At 52.9% G+C, this 18,128-nt stretch overlaps 1 protein-coding gene across 1 annotated transcript in view; it reads left to right on the top strand.

The window, feature by feature from the left end:
• Window positions 1-1,162: 1,162 nt before the first annotated feature.
• The window catches only part of LOC121272252 (fibroblast growth factor 14-like), a 34,978-nt gene continuing 18,012 nt past the window's right edge, over window positions 1,163-18,128 (top strand). Inside the window, exons 1-3 of the mRNA XM_041178782.1 lie at window positions 1,163-1,178; window positions 3,396-3,506; window positions 16,029-16,132. Coding sequence (XP_041034716.1) covers window positions 1,163-1,178; window positions 3,396-3,506; window positions 16,029-16,132 — 231 coding nt within the window. The remainder of the gene's footprint in view (window positions 1,179-3,395; window positions 3,507-16,028; window positions 16,133-18,128) is intronic.

Genomic DNA, 18,128 nt, shown 5'->3' with positions numbered 1-18,128 from the left:
ACCCACGATGACTGGATACAGGGCTGGATTTGGGCCTGTAAACCCACGATGAGTGGATACAGGGCTGGATTTGGGCCTGTAAACCTGTAATGAATGGGATAGAGGCCTGGATTTAGGCCTGTAAACCCACGATAAGTGAATACAGGCCTGGATTTGGGCCTGTAAACCCGTAATGAGTGGGATACAGGGCTGGATTTGGGCCTGTAAACCCGTAATGAGTGGGATACAGGACTGGATTTGGGCCTGTAAACCCACGCTAAGTGAATACAGGGCTGGATTTGGGCCTGTAAACCCACGATAAGTGAATACAGGCCTGGATTTGGGCCTGTAAACCCACGATAAGTGGATCCAGGGCTGAATTTGGGCCTACAGGCAGAGTTGAGCGAGACAGTGGAAGTCGGGGCCATGAAAGTGAGGAGGTTGTTAAGCGTGAGCGCTCTGCGGGGTGGGCTGGGTGTGGTTGTTGGTGGCTGAGTTTCAACATAAAGAGGGGATGGGGAGGCAGGGCCTAAGGCTATAATAGTCAAGAGTGGGGTGGGTGGCGAGGTCTTAAAAGATCAGCTAAAACCTGGTACTTATCTGGTTGCATCACAGACACACTGCCATCTCTTTGCTGGCTGACTCACTCACTCACAGTCCTGCTCGAATCGCTCCAAATCACCCTGGAGATTCGCAGGATCAGTTTCCCACAAGTTGTCCTAGAGATACAGGACAAAAGATGTTTCTCTGCAGTCAAAATAAAGGGACAATCCCTTCAAATACAGGACAATCGGGTCACCCTGCCCAGATGTTCACGACCTCTGAAGTACCTTTTTGGAGTATGTTTGGAGTGTAGGAACTCTGGCCTCTTCCTGTTCCCCCACTCTCCTTTGTTCAGGCAGTCAGGCCTTCAGTGGTCAGGGCTCCTACACTCCGGAATTCCTTTCCTAGCCCTCATCTCCTCTCTTCACTGCGCTCCTTCCGACCCGCCTGTTTGACCCTTTGGCCACCTGTCCTAATACCCCCCCCTCGCTGCCCAGTGACAGGGTTTGTCGGGTGAACTCTCCCTTGTGAAGAGCCTTGGGGGCATCCTGCTGGGTTAAAAGGCGCTATATAAATGGGAGTTGTTGCTATTTGGATGCTGATGTTGAATTACTGCCCTTCAGCGACTGTCCAGTGGAGCATGGCTCTCAGTCCAAGTGAAACGTTTCCCTACTGCCTGCCCTGACACCAGGATCATGGAATGATTAAAGCACAGAAGGAGGCCATTCAGCCCATCATGTCTGTGCTGAAGGAGTAATTCACCTAACGCCATTCTACACCCCCCCCCCCCCCCCCCCCCCCCCCCGCCACTCGCGGGCAGCTCATTCCGGATCATAACCACCAGCTGCTTGGATAAGCTCCTCCTCGTGTCACCATTGCTTCCATTGCCAGTGACCTTCAACCTGTGCCCTCTCATCCTCGATCCTGACCACGAGTCAGAGAGAGAGAGACAGAGACAGAGAGAGAGGGAAAGAGAGAAGGGAGGAGGCCGGCAATAGTGGAGGCCGCCCGACAGCCTGACACTTAGGCCCGATTCCTGGCGAATGTCATGGCAACCGTCCATCCCACTGCCCCTCGCTGGCCTGATACAGCACTGAAGGAAGATTCTTAACTGCAGCCATCAGCATCTTTGGACAAGCTAATGCATTACGCCATCTTTAATATTGTAACATCGATTGCCCCGATTGGACAGGGCTGACAGACTCCACTATAAATCTCACCCTCCGTCTCCATCTGAAGTGATTTTATTGCCTTGGCACAGAAAGCCCCAGCTGATTAATTGAAACATGGCGTCATCTGGTGAAGGAATGCTGTTTAACCCCTCACCTCTTCAACGTAACAAAAGAAAAGAGAGAGTTTGCATTCCTATAGCGCCTTTCAAGACCTCTGGACATCCCAAAGTGCTTCACAGCCGACAAACGACAGTCATAATGCAGAGAAACGCGGGGCAGCCAATCTGCACGCACCCAGCTCCCCACAACAGCTATGTGACTATTTTTCATGCTTTCACGGGGATGCGGGTGTCGCTGGCTGGACCCAGCATTTATTGCCCATTCCTAATTGCCCCTTGAGAAGGTGGTGGGTGAGCTGCCTTCTTGAGCCGCTGCAGTCCCTGTGGTGTAGGTACACCCACCGTGCTGTTAGGGAGGGGGTTCCAGGATTTTGACCCAGCGACAGTGAAGGAATGGCCGATATATTTCCAAGTCAGGATGGTGAGTGGTTTGGAGAGGAACTTCCAGGTGGGGGTGTTCCCATGTGTCTGCTGCCCTTGTCCTTCTAGATGGTAGAGGTCGTGGGTTTGGAAGGTGCTGTCGAAGGAGCCTTGGTGAATTGCTGCAGTGCATCTTGTAGATGGTACACACACTGCTGCTACTGTGCATCGGTGGTGGAGGGAGTGAATGTTTGTGGATGTGGTGCCAATCAAGCTGGGCTGCTTTGTCCCGGACGGTGTCGAGCTTCTTGAGTGTTGTGGGAGCTGCACTCATCCAGGCAAGTGGGGAGTATCCCATCACACTCCTGACTTGTGCCTTGTAGATGGTGGGCAGGCTTTTGGGGAGTCAGGAGGTGAGTTACTCACCGCAGGATTCCCAGCCTCTGACCCGCTCGCTGCCTTGCCATTGACGTGGTTAATGCAGAGAAGCCTCTGGCAATCCTGAAGATGTGGAAGTCGGTGGCGGGGGGAGCGAGGAGGGGGATAGCTGGTCCTCCTGTCACCCGGTCATTTTAGGCGGCCTGAATGTCACTGCTGTTTGAGTCAGGATATTGTCCAGGCCTCGCCGTAGGCTGGAAGGTGCTGAATCCCGATCGGAGGATTGGAGCTGGGAATTGTGCAGCCGTTAATTCGAACCTTACCGTGAAGGTAGTTGAGTTGCAAGGCGTGACCCCCCCCCCGGGGGTAACTGCAGCGATGAGCAGGGGCTGAGATGATCGGTGTCAGGTCTGACATTGGAAGGAGGGAGCAGCCTGCGATCGCCTTTCAGATCTAACGCTAAACAGAGACCTCTCCCCTTCTAAGCCCTAACCCTGCGGCCGGTATTTTGAAGAGTGGGGGGGGGGGGGGTTGTGTGTGTGTGTGGGGGGGGGTGGGGGGTGGGGGTGGTGTGGAGATCTCCCTGAGGAGGGAGTTGGGGGGGTGGGGTTCCTGGCCAATATTGAACCCACAACCAACTTTATGGGGGGGGGGGTGGAATAAAAAAAAATCAAACGATCTCGTCATTCGCCCGATTGTGGTTTGCGGGATCTTGCTGTGCACCGGTCGGCTGGCGGGTTTCGGACGCCACGGCGGCGGCTGCCCTTCGGGGGGTAATTTTGTTGGCAGGTGGAGCTGTGAAAGGCGCTATATTAATGCAGGTCTTGCCTGCTTCCTCCTCCAGATCCTCAGCTGAGAGGGATCATCACTCGCCTGTACTGTCAGCTGGGGTTTTACCTACAGCTGGTTCCCGGTGGAACGTTGGACGGCACCAAGGACGAGATGAGCATCTTTGGTAAGTCACTGCCAACCGTAGGAGGAGGAGGAGGCCTGGGGGGTGAGGGCGAGGGTGAGGCTGAGGGTGAGGGTGAGGGTGAGGCTGAGGCTGAGGGTGAGGGTGAGGGTGAGGCTGAGGCTGAGGCTGAGGCTGAGGGTGAGGCTGAGGGTGAGGGTGAGGGTGAGGGTGAGGCTGAGGCTGAGGCTGAGGCTGAGGGTGAGGCTGAGGGTGAGGGTGAGGGTGAGGGTGAGGCTGAGGGTGAGGCTGAGGGTGAGGATGAGGTGAGGGTGAGGCTGAGGGTGAGGGTGAGGGTGAGGCCAAGGGTGAGGCTGAGGGTGAGGGTGAGGTTAAGGGTGAGGCTGGGGGTGAGGGTGAGGGTGAGGGTAAGGGTGAGGCTGGGGGTGAGGGTGAGGGTGAGGCTGAGGGTGAGGCTAGGGGTGAGGGTGAGGGTGAGGGTGAGGCTGATGGTGGGGGTGAGGGTGAGGGTGAGGCTGAGGGTGAGGCTGGGGGTGAGGGTGAGGGTGAGGCTGAGGGTGAGGCTAGGGGTGAGGGTGAGGGTGAGGGTGAGGCTGAGGCTGAGGGTGAGGGTGAGGGTGAGGGTGAGGCACAGGATGAGGATGAGGCGGGGGCGAGGATTGGGGATGAGGATGAGGGTGAGGATCAGAGTGAAGATGAGGGTGAAGTGAGGATGAGTGAGGCAGAGTGAGGGTGAGGGTGAGGGTGAGGCTGAGGGTGAGGGTGAGGGTGAAGCTGAGGGTGAGGGTGAGGGTGAGGGTGAGGCTGAGGCTGAGGGTGAGGGTGAGGCTGAGGCTGAGGGTGAGGTTGAGGGTGAGGGTGAGGGTGAAGGTGAGGGTGAGGCTGAGGGTGAGGGTGAGGGTGAGGGTGAGGCCGAGGCTGAGGCCGAGGGTGAGGCTGGGGGTGAGGGTGAGGGTGAGGGTGAGGCCGAGGGTGAGGGTGAGGGTGAGGCTGAGGGTGAGGCTGAGGGTGAGGGTGAGGGTGAGGCTGGGGGTGAGGGTGAGGGTGAGGCTGAGGGTGAGGGTGAGGCCGAGGCCGAGGGTGAGGGTGAGGCTGAGGCTGAGGGTGAGGGTGAGGCTGAGGGTGAGGCTGAGGCTGAGGGTGAGGCTGAGGGTGAGGGTGAGGGTGAGGGTGAGGGTGAGGCTGAGGCTGAGGCTGAGGCTGAGGCTGAGGGTGAGGGTGAGGCTGAGGGTGAGGCTGAGGGTGAGGGTGAGGGTGAGGCTGAGGGTGAGGGCGAGGCCGAGGCCGAGGGTGAGGGTGAGGGTGAGGCCGATGCCAAGGGTGAGGCTGAGGGTGAGGCTGAGGGTGAGGGTGAGGCTGGGGGTGAGGGTGAGGGTGAGGGTGTGGCTGAGGGTGAGTGTGAGGCCGAGGCCGAGGGTGAGGGTGAGGCTGAGGCTGAGGGTGAGGGTGAGGCTGAGGGTGAGGCTGAGGCTGAGGGTGAGGGTGAGGCTGAGGGTGAGGCTGAGGGTGAGGGTGAGGCTGAGGCTGAGGGTGAGGCTGAGGCTGAGGCTGAGGCTGAGGGTGAGGGTGAGGCTGAGGGTGAGGCTGAGGGTGAGGGTGAGGCTGGGGGTGAGGGTGAGGGTGAGGGTGTGGCTGAGGGTGAGGGTGAGGGTGAGGCCAAGGGTGAGGCTGAGGCTGAGGGTGAGGGTGAGGCTGAGGGTGAGGCTGAGGGTGAGGGTGAGGGTGAGGCTGAGGGTGAGGGTGAGGGTGAGGCTGAGGGTGAGGGTGAGGGTGAGGGAGAGGGTGAGGGTGAGGGTGAGGCCGAGGCTGATGCCGAGGGTGAGGGAGAGGGTGAGGGTGAGGGTGAGGATTGGAAAGTCACTGGGATGTCTGGGACAGGAAATGCAGTGAGAGTTGTTCCTCAGTCCGGGTCCCGGTGACTCTCTCAGTCCCTCCGGATCGAGGGTGATTTGCTCCCAATCCGGTTCGATGGGTTCTGGGGTAAGACCTGCAGGTCCGGGGCCGGTGCTGTCGGAGGATCGGGTAGATGGGGTAGTTTGGAGGCTTGTGCGCTCCCTCCGACACCTCGACCTTTGCCCCTGGGCCTTCCCGATGAGGTCACTCGATGGGTTCGGTGCTTTACCGAATGAACCTTCTCCATTTTGGTCAGAAATGAGCCAGCGTCTCCCATGAGTCAGCGAGGAGTCTGACCTCTTCAGAGATGCTTTGAGGACATCCTGTCCTCCTGGGAATCTCCTTCCACGACCGAGCTCCGAGTGGAGCAGTTGCTTTGGGTGCCTGGTGTCAGGCATAAGGCTGAATGCTCCCCCTGTGAGCGGCTGCCCTGTGGCCTGAGCCCCTGGGTGACCCCCTGGGTGACCCCCTTGGTGACCCCTGTGGCCTGGGCCCACATGTGACCTCTGTGACATGACCCTCTGTGTGACCCCCTGTGGCCTGGGCCCCTGTGTGACCCCCTGGGTGACCCCTTGTGGCCTGGGCCCCTGTGTGACCCCCTGGGTGACCCCTTGTGGCCTGGGCCCCTGTGTGACCTCCTGGGTGACCCCCTGTGGCCTGAGCCCCTGTGTGACCCCCTGGGTGACCCCCTGTGGCCTGAGCCCCTGTGTGACCCCCTGGGTGACCCCCTGTGGCCTGGGCCCACATGTGACCTCTGAGACATGACCCTCTGTGTGACCCCCTGTGGCCTGGGCCCCATTGACATGACCCCTGTGACCTAAGCCCCCCGGTGTGACCTCTGCAGGCCTCTCCCCACCCCCCCCCACCTCTCCCCCACAACCCTCCAACCCCCAGAGGCCGAATTAAATCTAACAGGAGGATCACAGGCCTACATGAACCTCACACACACCCCAAAGTGAGAGACTCTTCAACTCAGCTTGAGACTGGTGAGTCCAGCTATCACGCAGGGCCTGGCATCCTCCCAGAACCAGTCCCCAACAGGCAACAGCATGGAGGGAGGTTCACTCACAAACTGCATGGCTGTCACCACCAGGGGGTCAGTCTGCCTCCAGCCTCCCGGCGGTGGGAGGGCAGTCGATGAGTTAGTTTTCGGTGACCAGAGTCTGCCACTCGCCTCTTGAGCTGGAAGGTCACGTGGGTTCAAGCCACACTCCAGGACCTTGCACCCGCACCCCCCCACCCCCACTCCACCAAGTCAGCCCCCAAAGCGCTTACAGCCAATGAAATACTTTCGAAGCGTGGTCGCCGCTGTAATGTAGGAAACGTGGCAGCCAATTTGAGCACAGCAAGATCCCACACACACGCACGCACACAGCAACGTTTTTGTGGCCTGGGTCCAGAACACCGGAGAGACGTGCTGTGCTCCTCCTGCCAAATGGTGGACGTTGGCAAGTGGAGTATGGCCAACTAACTGAGTGAAGAGTTGGAGTTTGGTTAGGGGAGGAGGGCGCTGGGGGTGTGGAGGTTTTAAGTGTCAATCTTGTTCTTAAATGTTGCTCTTAAAATCTAATCGAGTCTGTAATTAGCAATGACCGGCAAGTGCTGTGTAAGCAGGCTAAGTCCTTTCTTTCACTGCAGCTTAGACAGGGCAAACCCACTCTCAGCTGTAAGAGCTGAGTAGTTAATGAGTTAATAGGTTGAATCTGGTTACAGTAGCACCCCCCCCCCACCCCCCCGGTTCAGTTTACCATAAATTCAGGCTCCTTGGCAAACAGAGCGCTGCTGACGAACTGAGTGAAGGCTTGTGTGTGTGTGTGTGTGTGTGTGTGTGTGGGATCTTGCTGTGCTCAAAAGTGCTCACATCTTTCCCTCGTCGAGCGAGCTCAGTGAGTGGCAGGAGCAGCTGGGAAGACACAGGGGGCCTGGTGAGCCCATTAAGGCCCGCCCAGAGTGATAGGCGTAACGGCAGCACTCAGCGCTGGCTGGATGGAAGGGGGGAGGGGGAGGAGGGCCAGAGCGCGAGCAGGGACGTGTTTTTCATGAAAGGGTAACGGTTTTTATTTAATGTTTATTTGCTGTTGGAACCCTCGCCCCGCCCGTGGATGAGGTTTCCTAAAAAACATGCAAAGGCCCCTTGGCCTTTTCGCCTGTCCGAAGGTTGGACGAGGGCAGAGAAAAATTTGTTTCAATTGTAACTTTAATGGCCTTAACAGGCCCTTTAATCATCGGCGGTGGGGGGTGGGGTGGGGGGGGTGGGGTTCGGACTCCCTCAAGCACCCGCCGACCGAAGTATCAAGCAATGGCGTCAGGACGCTCGCCCAACTTTATCGTGCGTTGTTTTACTCTCGGTTGCCTGCCCGACGAGCGTTATGTTCTGGAGTTTGGTGAGTGGGGGAGTTCAGGGAGGAAGACGGTGTTCATTTCCCCTTTCTTTCTTTCTCACCCCGTAGAAATGGGTTCTTGCTGTACTATAGGGGAAGGGGTTAGCTGTTTGGTGAGTATCTGGTGAGTGGATAAGTTCTATTCTACCCTCTAAGGTCTGAAATAGTGCACACATTGGTGGTAAGATTAATAAAGTATACAAGAAAGTAACGTAATAAGTGATTAACAGGATTAAGTCATCATTTAAAACACATTAAGGATGGCAGGGCAGGTGATGTGTTGAGGCTGCAGCATGTGGGAGCTCCTGGGTAACATTGAGATCCAGGACAAACACGTCTGCAGTAATGGTTTGCAGCTCGAGGATCTTCAGCTCAGAGTCATTGAGCTGGAGGCTGAGCTGCAGACACTGCGACACATCAGGGAGGGGGAGGGGAAGTTACCTGGATGCTTCATACCAGGAAGCAGTCACACGACTTAAGATAGGGGCTTCTGATTTGGTCAGCGGCCAGGAGGGCGTGACTGCGAGTGAGACAGGTAAAGGACAGGAGTGTCAGCCTTTGCAATTGTCCAATAGGCTTGAGGCCCTCTCAGCTTGTTTGGTTGAGAGCGGGGGCTGCCGGGTGGATGTGCAAATTGACCATGTCACCGTGGTACAGGAAGCCATCCAAGTCGGTGGGGGGAGCAAAATAGGAACGTAGTGGTAGTAGGGGACGGTATAGTAAGGGGGATTGACACTGTAGCAAAGAGCGAGAGCCCAGACAGCTTCGTTGCCTGCCCGGTGCTAGGGTTCAGGACATCTGCTCAGAGCTGGAGAGGAACTTGCAATGCTAGGGGAGGATCCAGTGGTCGTTGTCCATGTAGGCACCATTGACTTAGGTAGGTTGAGCAAGGAGGCTCTGCATAGTCAGTATGATGAGCTAGGCACCAAAGGAGCCTCAAAGGTAATCATTTCTGGACTATTACCTGAGCCACGTGTAAATTGGCAAAGGACAAATAAGATTCGAGAAATGAATGTGTGGCTCAAAGAAGTGGGTTTCGGTTCATAGGGCATTGGCACCAATATTGGGGAAAGTGGGATCTGCATTGTTGGGATGGTCTCCACCTGAATGGTGCTGGGGCTGGTATCCTCAGGACCTGCATAACTAGGGAAGTAGAGAGGGTTTTAGCCTGAATTGTGGGAGCGAGGGATTAAATTTGGGAGTGAAAGCAAAATACTGCGGACGCTGGAAATCTGAAACAAAAACAGAAAGTGCTGGAAAAGCTCAGCAAGTCTGGCAGCGTCTGTAGCGAGAGAGACAGAGTTAATGTTTCGAGTCCGTATGCCCCTTCCTCAGAGTGGAAACATTAACTCTGCTTTTGTCTCCACGGGTGCAGTTAAATTTGGGAAGATGGGGTAAACCAAAGAGTAGAGATAAGGCAAGAGAGAATTAATGTGAGAAATGATTAACAGATTATGGCAGGAAGGGACAGAGACTACATTAGATTTTTTTTACAATTTTAGGAGTAAATCAGCCAATAAGGTTAGACGCTACAAAAATAGTAAAAGGACAAAACTAAAGGCTCTGAATCTGAACGCACATAGCATTCGAAACAAAACAGATGGACTGATAGCGCAAATAGAAATAAATAAGTATGATCTGATAGTCATTACAGAGACATTACAGGATGACATAGGTTCCCTGAATATTAAAGGGTATGTGACATTTAGGAAGGACGGGAAGTTAGGAAAAGGTGAAGGGGTGGCTCTGTTAATTTAAAGATGGTTTTAGAACATTAGAGAGGGATGACCTAAGTTCAGGAAACCAGGATGTAGAAGTGGTTTGGGTTGAGGTGAGGAATGATAAAGGCAAGAAGTCACTTGCAGGAGTGGTGTACAGGTCCCCTAATTGTAACTACACAGTAGGACAGAGTATAAAAGAAGAGATAATGGGAGCTTGTCAGAAAGGTTCAGCAATAATTATGGGGGATTTTAATCTACATATAGACTGGAAAAAATCAGATGGGCAAAGGTAGCGTAGATGAGTTCATAGAATGTTTTCAGGATAGTTTCTTAGAGCAGCACATTCTGGAGCCAACCAGAGAGCTGGCTATACTAGACTGGCATTGAGCAACGAGATAGGATTAATTGATGACCTCCTAGTGTAGGCACCCAAGGTAGCAGCGATCATAATATGATTGAATCTTACAGACATTTGAGGGAGAAATGAGTGAATCCCAAACTAGTATTTTAAACTTAAATCAGGGCAACTATGAGGACATGAAAGTGGATCTGGCTAAAATGAACCGGCAAATGAGGTTAAGGGAAAGGTCAATAGAGGCTCAGTGGCAGACATTTAAAGGGGTATTTCAGAATACTCAGAATATACACATTCCAATGAGAAAGGGAAATTCCAAGGGGAGGGCCCATTGTCCGTGGTTAACTAAAAACGTTAAAGGAGACAGCATATAATCACGCAAAGACGGGTGGCAGGTCAGAAGATTGGAAACAATATAAAACACAGCAAAGAATGACAATAGGATTAATAAGGAGGGGAAAATGTGAGAAGCTAGCTAGTAATATAAAGATGGATAGTAAGAGTTTCCTTAGATATTTAAATAACAGTTAACAAAGAGAGTGTTCGTCCTATAGTCCTATAACATCTGGAGAATTGATAACGGAAAGTAGGGAGATGGTGGATGAATAAACAGGTATTTTGCTTCGGTCTTCACTGTAGAGGACACAAGTAACATCCCAGGAATAGCTGTAAATCAGGAAATGGAAGGGAGGGAGGAACTCAGGAAAGTTACAATCACCAGGGACTGTGGGCTGATAAACCCCCGGGTCTGGATGGGCTTCACCCCAGGGTCTTGAAAGAAGTGGCTAGTGAGATAGTGGATGCACTGGTTTTAATTTTCCAAAATTCCCTAGATTCAGGGAAGGTTCCATTAGTTTGGAAAGTAGCAAATATAACTCCTTTATTCCAAAAGGGAGGGAGACAGAAAGGAGGAAACTATAGGCCATTTAGACTAACACCTGTCACAGGGAAAATATTAGAAGCTGTTATTAAAGATGTTATGGAAGGGAACTTAGAAAAATTCAAGGCAATCAGGCAGAGTCAACATAGTTTTTTAAAAGGGAAATCATGTTTAACCAATTTATTGGAATTCTTTGAAGGAGTCACATGTGCTGTAGATAAAGGGGAACCGGTGGATGTCCTGTACTTAGATTTCCAGAAGGCATTTGATAAAGTGCCACATCAAAGGTTATTGCAGAAAATTAAAGCTCATGATGTAGGGGCTAATATATTGGCATGGATAGAAGATTGGCCAGTTAACAGGGAGCAGAGAGTAGGCATAAATGGATCTTTTAATGGATGGCAGGATGTAACAAGTAGTGTGCTACAGGGGTAGGTAGGTTAAGTGAGTGGGCAAAGATCTGGCAAACAGAGTATAATGTGGGCAAATGTGAAACCATTCATATTGGCAGGAAAAATAAAAAAGCTTATTATGTAAATGGTGAGAGATTGCAGAACTCTGAGATTCAGAGGGATCTGGGTGTCCTAGTGCATGAATCACAAAAGGTGATTACCCTGCGGATAATTAGGAAAGCTAATATTTATTGTGAGGGGAATTGAATACAAAAGTGGGGAGGTTATGCTTCAGTCGTACAGGGCACTGGTGAGACCACATCTGGAGTATTGTGTACAGTATTGGTCTCCTTATTTAAGGAAAGATGTAAATGCGTTAGAAGCAGTTCAGAGAAGGTTTACTAGACTAATACCAGGAATGGGCAGGTTGTTTTATGAGGAAAGGCTGGGCAGGTTAGGCTTGTATCCACTGGAGTTTAGAGTAAGAGGCGACTTAATTGAAACCTTTAAGATCCTGAAGGGTCTTGACAGGGTGGATGTGGGAGAATCTAGAACTAGGGGGTCACTGTTTAAAAATAAGGGGTCACCCATTTAAAACAGAGATGAGGAGAATTTTTTTCACCAGAGGGCTGAGACTCTTTGGAACTCTCTTCCTCAAAAGGTGGTGGAAGCAGAGACTTTGAATATTTTTAAGGCCGAGGTAGATAGAGTCTTGATTAACAAGGGGGTGGATGGTTATTGGGAGTAGGCAGGAACGTGGGGTTTAGGTTACATTCAGATCAGCCATGATCTTATTGAATGGGGGAGCAGGCTCGAGGGGCCGAGTGGCCTAACTCCTGCTCCTAGTTTGTAAGTTCGAGTGTCCACCTGAAAGGCAGCCAGGTTTAATATCCCACCCTAAAGACTGTACCTGAGCAGCGTAACATACAAGGGCTACCGACCAAGAACTGGAAAGCGGGATTAGACTGGGATAGCCATTTTTTTTGTTCTGGTTGACACATGACGGGCCACCCATGCTATAAATTTCTATAGTTCTCTGTAACTTCCCACAGTCCACAAGACACACCCTCTTCCTGAACCCTCAGTCCGTCTAACCCTGGCCCCTTGAATGGTGAAGCAGGTCCGAGGGCTCCGATTCCCTTCCACTGCCTGGGGAGCTTTCCACTCTCCAATCCCCTCCCTAAACCTCAACGCGCCCACACCCCCCCACCACCCCCCCCCTCCCCCACCCCAACTTCCCCCCACCCCACCCCCACCCCCCCCCACCCCCCACCACCCACCCCCCAGCTCTCTCTCTCTCTCTCTCTCGTTCCTTTAAGACGTTCCAAGTGCTCTTTGACATCTCTTTCTTTGCCTTGTCATCTACTCATGTCCGGTTGTGTTCCTCTTGAAGCACTTTGGAATGTTTTCTAATGATGGACCGAAAAGGCAAGTTGGGTTTGAACAATATTTGCATCAGTGAGGAAGGACTTGGCCTAGGGGTAGGGGCGGAGGGGGTTGGTGGGGGGAGGTGGGGGGTAGTTCCACAGTTTTTGAGGTACAGGCAAGAGAAATGGGTGGGCCCGAGCTCGGGATAAAGAGATCAGTCAGGTGACGGGGTCCAGGCAGCCTCAGGCCTACAGACAGGAAGACCATCCCCGGTGATTTATGGCTGGGGATGGAGCAATGGGTCAGGGATCCGTGAGGACAGAGGGAGTCTTGCCCCTCAACCAACTCCACCACAAACTGACTAAAACTAACTGGTTTGGTGGTGGAGGCTGAAAGCCTCAGATCATTGACAAGGTACCTGGACCGGCACCCAGAGTGCTGTAGCCGGGTGCTGGAATAGTGGGGTTAGAATGGGCCAGCACAGGCAAGATGGGCTGAATGGCCTCTTTCAGTGCCATCACTTTTCTATGGTTCTAATGGAGCAGGCCATTCGGCCCCTCGAACCTGCTCCGCCCTTCAGTTAAGAGCATGGCTGATCTGATTACAGCCTTGGCCCCATTTTCCTGTCTGTTCCCCCCCCTAACCCTCGACTCCCTTGTCTATCAGAAACCTGTCTAACTCGGCCTTCGATATATTCAATGGCTCAGCCTCCCCTGGTCTCTGAGGTAGGGAATTCCAGAGATTAATGACCCTCGGAGAGAAGGAATTCCTCCTCATCTCTGTCTTAAATGGGAGACCCCTTATTTTGAAACTGTGCCCCCTCGTTCTAGACTCCCCCACAAGGAGAAACATCCTCCACAGCCCCCTCAAGGGGTAAGATTCTTTTACAGGATGTGGGTGTCGCTGGCCGGGCCCAGCATTTATTGCCTGTCCCCAATTGCCCCTTGAGAAGGTGGTGGTGAGCTGCCTTCTTGAGCCGCTGCAGTCCCTGTGGTGTAGGTACACCCACCGTGCTGTTAGGGAGGGAGTTCCAGGATTTTGACCCAGCGACAGTGAAGGAACGGCCGATATATTTCCAAGTCAGGGTGGTGAGTGACTTGGAGGGGAACTTCCAGGTGGTGGTGTTCCCATGTGTCTGCTGCTCTTGTCCTGGTCATGGGTTTGGAAGGTGCTGTCTAAGGAGCCCTGGTGAATCCCTCAAGTGCATCTTGTAGATGGTACACACACTGCTGCTACTGTGCGTCGGTGGTGGAGGGAGTGAATGTTTGTGGATGGGGTGCCGATCAAGCGGAGCTGCTTTGTCCTGGACAGTGTCAAGCTTCTTGAGTGTTGTGGGAGCTGCACTCATCCAGGCAAGTGGGGAGTATTCCATCACACTCCTGACTTGTGCCTTGTAGATGGTGGACAAGCTTTGGGGAGTCAGGAGGTGAGTTACTCGCTGCAGGATTCCCAACCTCTGACCCGCTCTTGTACCTATATGGCTAAATTCAGTGTCTGGTCATTGGAAGAGATGAGATTTAAACTAAGGCCCTGAGTGCCCTCTAGCAAGATCCCTTGGCACTGTTTTCAAAGGGGTTAGGGGAGCTCTTCCCAGTGTACTCCCTCAACACGTGTAGTCTGAAAACACATCACCTGGTCGTTTGCCTCTGAGCTGTTTGTGGGATCCTGCTGTGCCCACATTGGCTGCCTCGTTTCCAACGTTATGACACGTCAGAGAAAAGAAGTACTTCATTGGCTGTGAAGGGCTTTGGGAAGCTGTGAGGTGATGAGAGGTGCTATAGAAATGCAGGTCTTTGTCTGAGGGGATTGAGAGGCGCTATATCAATGCGGGTGTGAGAGGCGCTATAGCAATGTGGGTGTGAGAGGCGCTATAGCAATGCGGGTCTGAGAGGCGCTATAGCAATGTGGGTGTGAGAGGCGCTATAGCAATGCAGGTCTGAGAGGTGCTATAGCAATGCGGGTGTGAGCGGCGTTATATCAATGCGGGTGTGAGTTGCGCTATAGCAATGCGGGTCTGAGAGGCGCTATAGCAATGCGGGTGTGAGAGGCGCTATAGCAATGCGGGTCTGAGAGGCACTATAGCAATGCGGGTGTGAGAGGCGCTATAGCAATGCGGGTCTGAGAGGCGCTATAGCAATGCGGGTGTGAGAGGCGCTATAGCAATGCGGGTCTGAGAGGCGCTGTAGCAATGCGGGTGTGAGAGGCGCTATAGCAATGCGGGTCTGAGAGGCGCTATAGCAATGCGGGTGTGAGAGGCGCTATAGCAATGCGGGTGTGAGAGGCGCTATAGCAATGCGGGTGTGAGAGGCGCTATAGCAATGCGGGTGTGAGAGGCGCTATAGCAATGCGGGTGTGAGAGGCGCTATAGCAATGCGGGTGTGAGAGGCGCTATAGCAATGCGGGTCTGAGAGGCGCTATAGCAATGCGGGTGTGAGAGGCGCTATAGCAATGCGGGGCTGAGAGGCGCTGTAGCAATGCGGGTCTGAGAGGCGCTGTAGCAATGCAGGTCTGAGAGGCGCTATAGCAATGCGGGTGTGAGAGGCGCTATAGCAATGCAGGTCTGAGAGGCGCTATAGCAATGCGGGTGTGAGAGGCGCTATAGCAATGCGGGTCTGAGAGGCGCTATAGCAATGCGGGTCTGAGAGACGCTATAGCAATGCGGGTCTGAGAGGCGCTATAGCAATGCGGGTGTGAGAGGCGCTATAGCAATGCGGGTCTGAGAGGTGCTATAGCAATGCGGGTGTGAGAGGCGCTATAGCAATGCGGGTGTGAGAGGCGCTATAGCAATGCGGGTGTGAGAGGCGTTATAGCAATGCAGGTGTGAGAGGCGCTATAGCAATGCGGGTGTGAGAGGCGCTGTAGCAATGCGGGTGTGAGAGGCGCTATAGCAATGCGGGTCTGAGAGGCGCTATAGCAATGTGGGTGTGACAGGCGCTATAGCAATGCGGGTATGAGAGGCGCTATAGCAATGCGGGTATGAGAGGCGCTATAGCAATGCGGGTGTGAGAGGCGCTATAGCAATGCGGGTATGAGAGGCGCTATAGCAATGCGGGGCTGAGAGGCACTATAGCAATGCGGGTGTGAGAGGCGCTATAGCAATGCGGGTGTGAGGCGTTATAGCAATGCGGGTGTGAGAGGCGCTATAGCAATGCGGGTCTGAGAGGCGCTGTAGCAATGCGGGTGTGAGAGGCGCTATAGCAATGTGGGTGTGACAGGCGCTATAGCAATGCGGGTATGAGAGGCGCTATAGCAATGCGGGTCTTTGTCTGAGGGGACTGGCGAGTTTGGAAAGTGGTTTTGCAAGTGTCCAAGTGATGCCAGTGAGTTTGAAGATCAGATGGAGGGGCTGGATTTTTGCCAGAGGAGGAGGGAGACTGTGCAGTGTTGGGGGGGAGGGGGTGGGGTGGTGAGTTGCTGGGGGGTGGAAGGGTATTTTGGAGACCCCTGCCTCCTCTTCCTCCCACCCCACCCAAACCTGGACCGCTCCAATCGGCTCAGTGACAGTAACACTCACCTCCCTCCCCCTCTCTCCCTCTCTCCCTCCCTCCCCTCTCCCTCTCTCTCTCTCTTTCAGCTCTCTTTAATCTAATACCTGTCGGATTAAGAGTAGTGGCGATTCAGGGAGTGAAAACCAGTCTGTACGTTGCCATGAACTGTGACGGATACCTCTACACCTCGGTGAGTGACAGAAGGAGGGGGGCCTGGGGGACGCTGTGGGTCTCACACATACACCAAATACACTCTGTACCTAACCCCGTGCTGTACTTGTCCTGGGAGTGTTTGATGGGGACGGTGTAGAGGGAGCTTTACTCTGTATCTAACCCCATGCTGTACCTGTCCTGGGAGTGTTTGATGGGGACGGTGTAGAGGGAGCTTTACTCTGTATCTAACCCCATGCTGTACCTGTCCTGGGAGTGTTTGATGGAGACGGTGTAGAGGGAGCTTTACTCTGTATCTAACCCCGTGCTGTACCTGTCCTGGGAGTGTTTGATGGGGACACTGCATGTTCACAGTAATAATGCATCCATCCCTGCACTGGCATCCATCAGCTTATTAGTACAAAATGAACATCATGTTTCCTTAAAGTTAAAAACACAAAGTCTATTTATTTCCCTTTATTTTTTTTTTCCTGGAATAGGGCCATCGCTGGCAGGGCCAGCATTTATTGCCCATCCCTAATTGCCCCTTGAACTGGGTGGGCTCGCTCAGCCATTTCAGAGGGGCAGTTAAGAGTCAACCACATTTGCTGTGTGAGTCTGGAGTCACATGTAGGCCAGACTGGGTAAGGATGGCAGATATCCTTCCCTAAAGGGGGCATTACTGAGACAAGCTCTATATTCTATTTCTATTCTACCAGCTGCTCTAGTGAGGTTTGAACCCATATCTCCAGAGTATTAGCCTCTAGATTACTAACCCAGTGATATTACCACTGCACCACCATCACCCCCTTACTGTATGTGTGCATGTATGAGTGAATGTGTGTGTAAGTGAGTGCATGTGTAACTGAATCTGTGAATGTATAAGAGACTGTATAACTAAATGTGTGCATGGGTGTGTGTGTGTGTGTATGTGAGTGTGTATGTGAGTGTGTAAGTGAGGGTGTAAGTGAGTATGTGTGCATGTAATTGTGTGTGAGTGTGTATGCAGGTGAATTTGTAAGTGCGTGAGTAAATGCGTTTGTGTGTGTGAGTGAGGTGTGTGACTATGTGACTGAGAGCGAGTGAGCATATGAGTGAGAATGTGAGAGTGTGTGTCTGTGTGTGAGTGACAGAGTGTGCATGTGAGTGTGCGCGTAAATGTGTGTGAGTGAGGGTGTGTGTGAGTGAGAGGTATGAATGTGTGTACATGTGAGTGAGTGTGTGTGTGAGTGTTCATGTGAGTGAGTGTGTGTGAGAGTGCATGCGAGTGAGTGTGTGTGAGTGAGAGGTGTGGGTGAGTGTGCATAAGTGCATGTGAGTGAGTGTGCATGTGAGTGAGTGTGCATGAGTGAGTGTGAGTGTGAGTGAGTGTGCATGTGAGTGAGTGTGAGTGTGTGTGCGTGCATGTGAGTGTGTACGTGTGAGTGTGCGTGTGAGTGAGTGTGTGTGTGCGTGAGTGTGCATGTGAGTGAGCGTGAGTGACTGTGTGTGAGCGTGTGAGTGAGTGTGTGCATGTGAGTGAATGTGTGCATGTGAGTGAGTGTGAGTGAGTGTGAGTGTGAGTGAGTGTGAGTGAGTAGTGTGTGTGTACATGTGAGTGATTGTGTGTGTGTGCGTGAGTGTGTGTGTGTGTGAGTGTTTTTGTGAATGTGAGTGAATGTGAGTGAATGTGTGAGTAAGTGAGTGTGAGTGAGTGTGCATGAGTGAGTGTGCATGAGTGAGTGAGTGGGTGTGTGCATGTAAGTGAGTGTGAGTGAGTGTGTGTGTGAGTGTGTGAGTGTGAGAAGTGTGAGTGTGTGTACATGTGAGTGAGTGTGTGTGTGAGTATGCGTGTGAGTGTGCGTGTGAATGAGTGTGAGTGAGTGTGTGAGTGAGAAGTGTGTGTGTATATGTGAGTGTGTGTGTGTGTGTGTGCGTGTGAGTGAGTGTGCGTGAGTGTGAGTGTGAGTGTGTGTGTGTGTGTGAATGTTTGTGAGTGAGTGTGAGTGTGAGTGAATGTGTGAATGTGAGTGAGTATGAGTGTGTGTGAGTGAGTG

Source organism: Carcharodon carcharias, chromosome 33, assembly GCF_017639515.1.
Source record: "Carcharodon carcharias isolate sCarCar2 chromosome 33, sCarCar2.pri, whole genome shotgun sequence".
Lineage (NCBI taxonomy): Eukaryota > Metazoa > Chordata > Chondrichthyes > Lamniformes > Lamnidae > Carcharodon > Carcharodon carcharias.
Note: the sequence above shows the minus strand (reverse complement) of the source record. Positions and strands in the feature narration are given on the sequence as shown.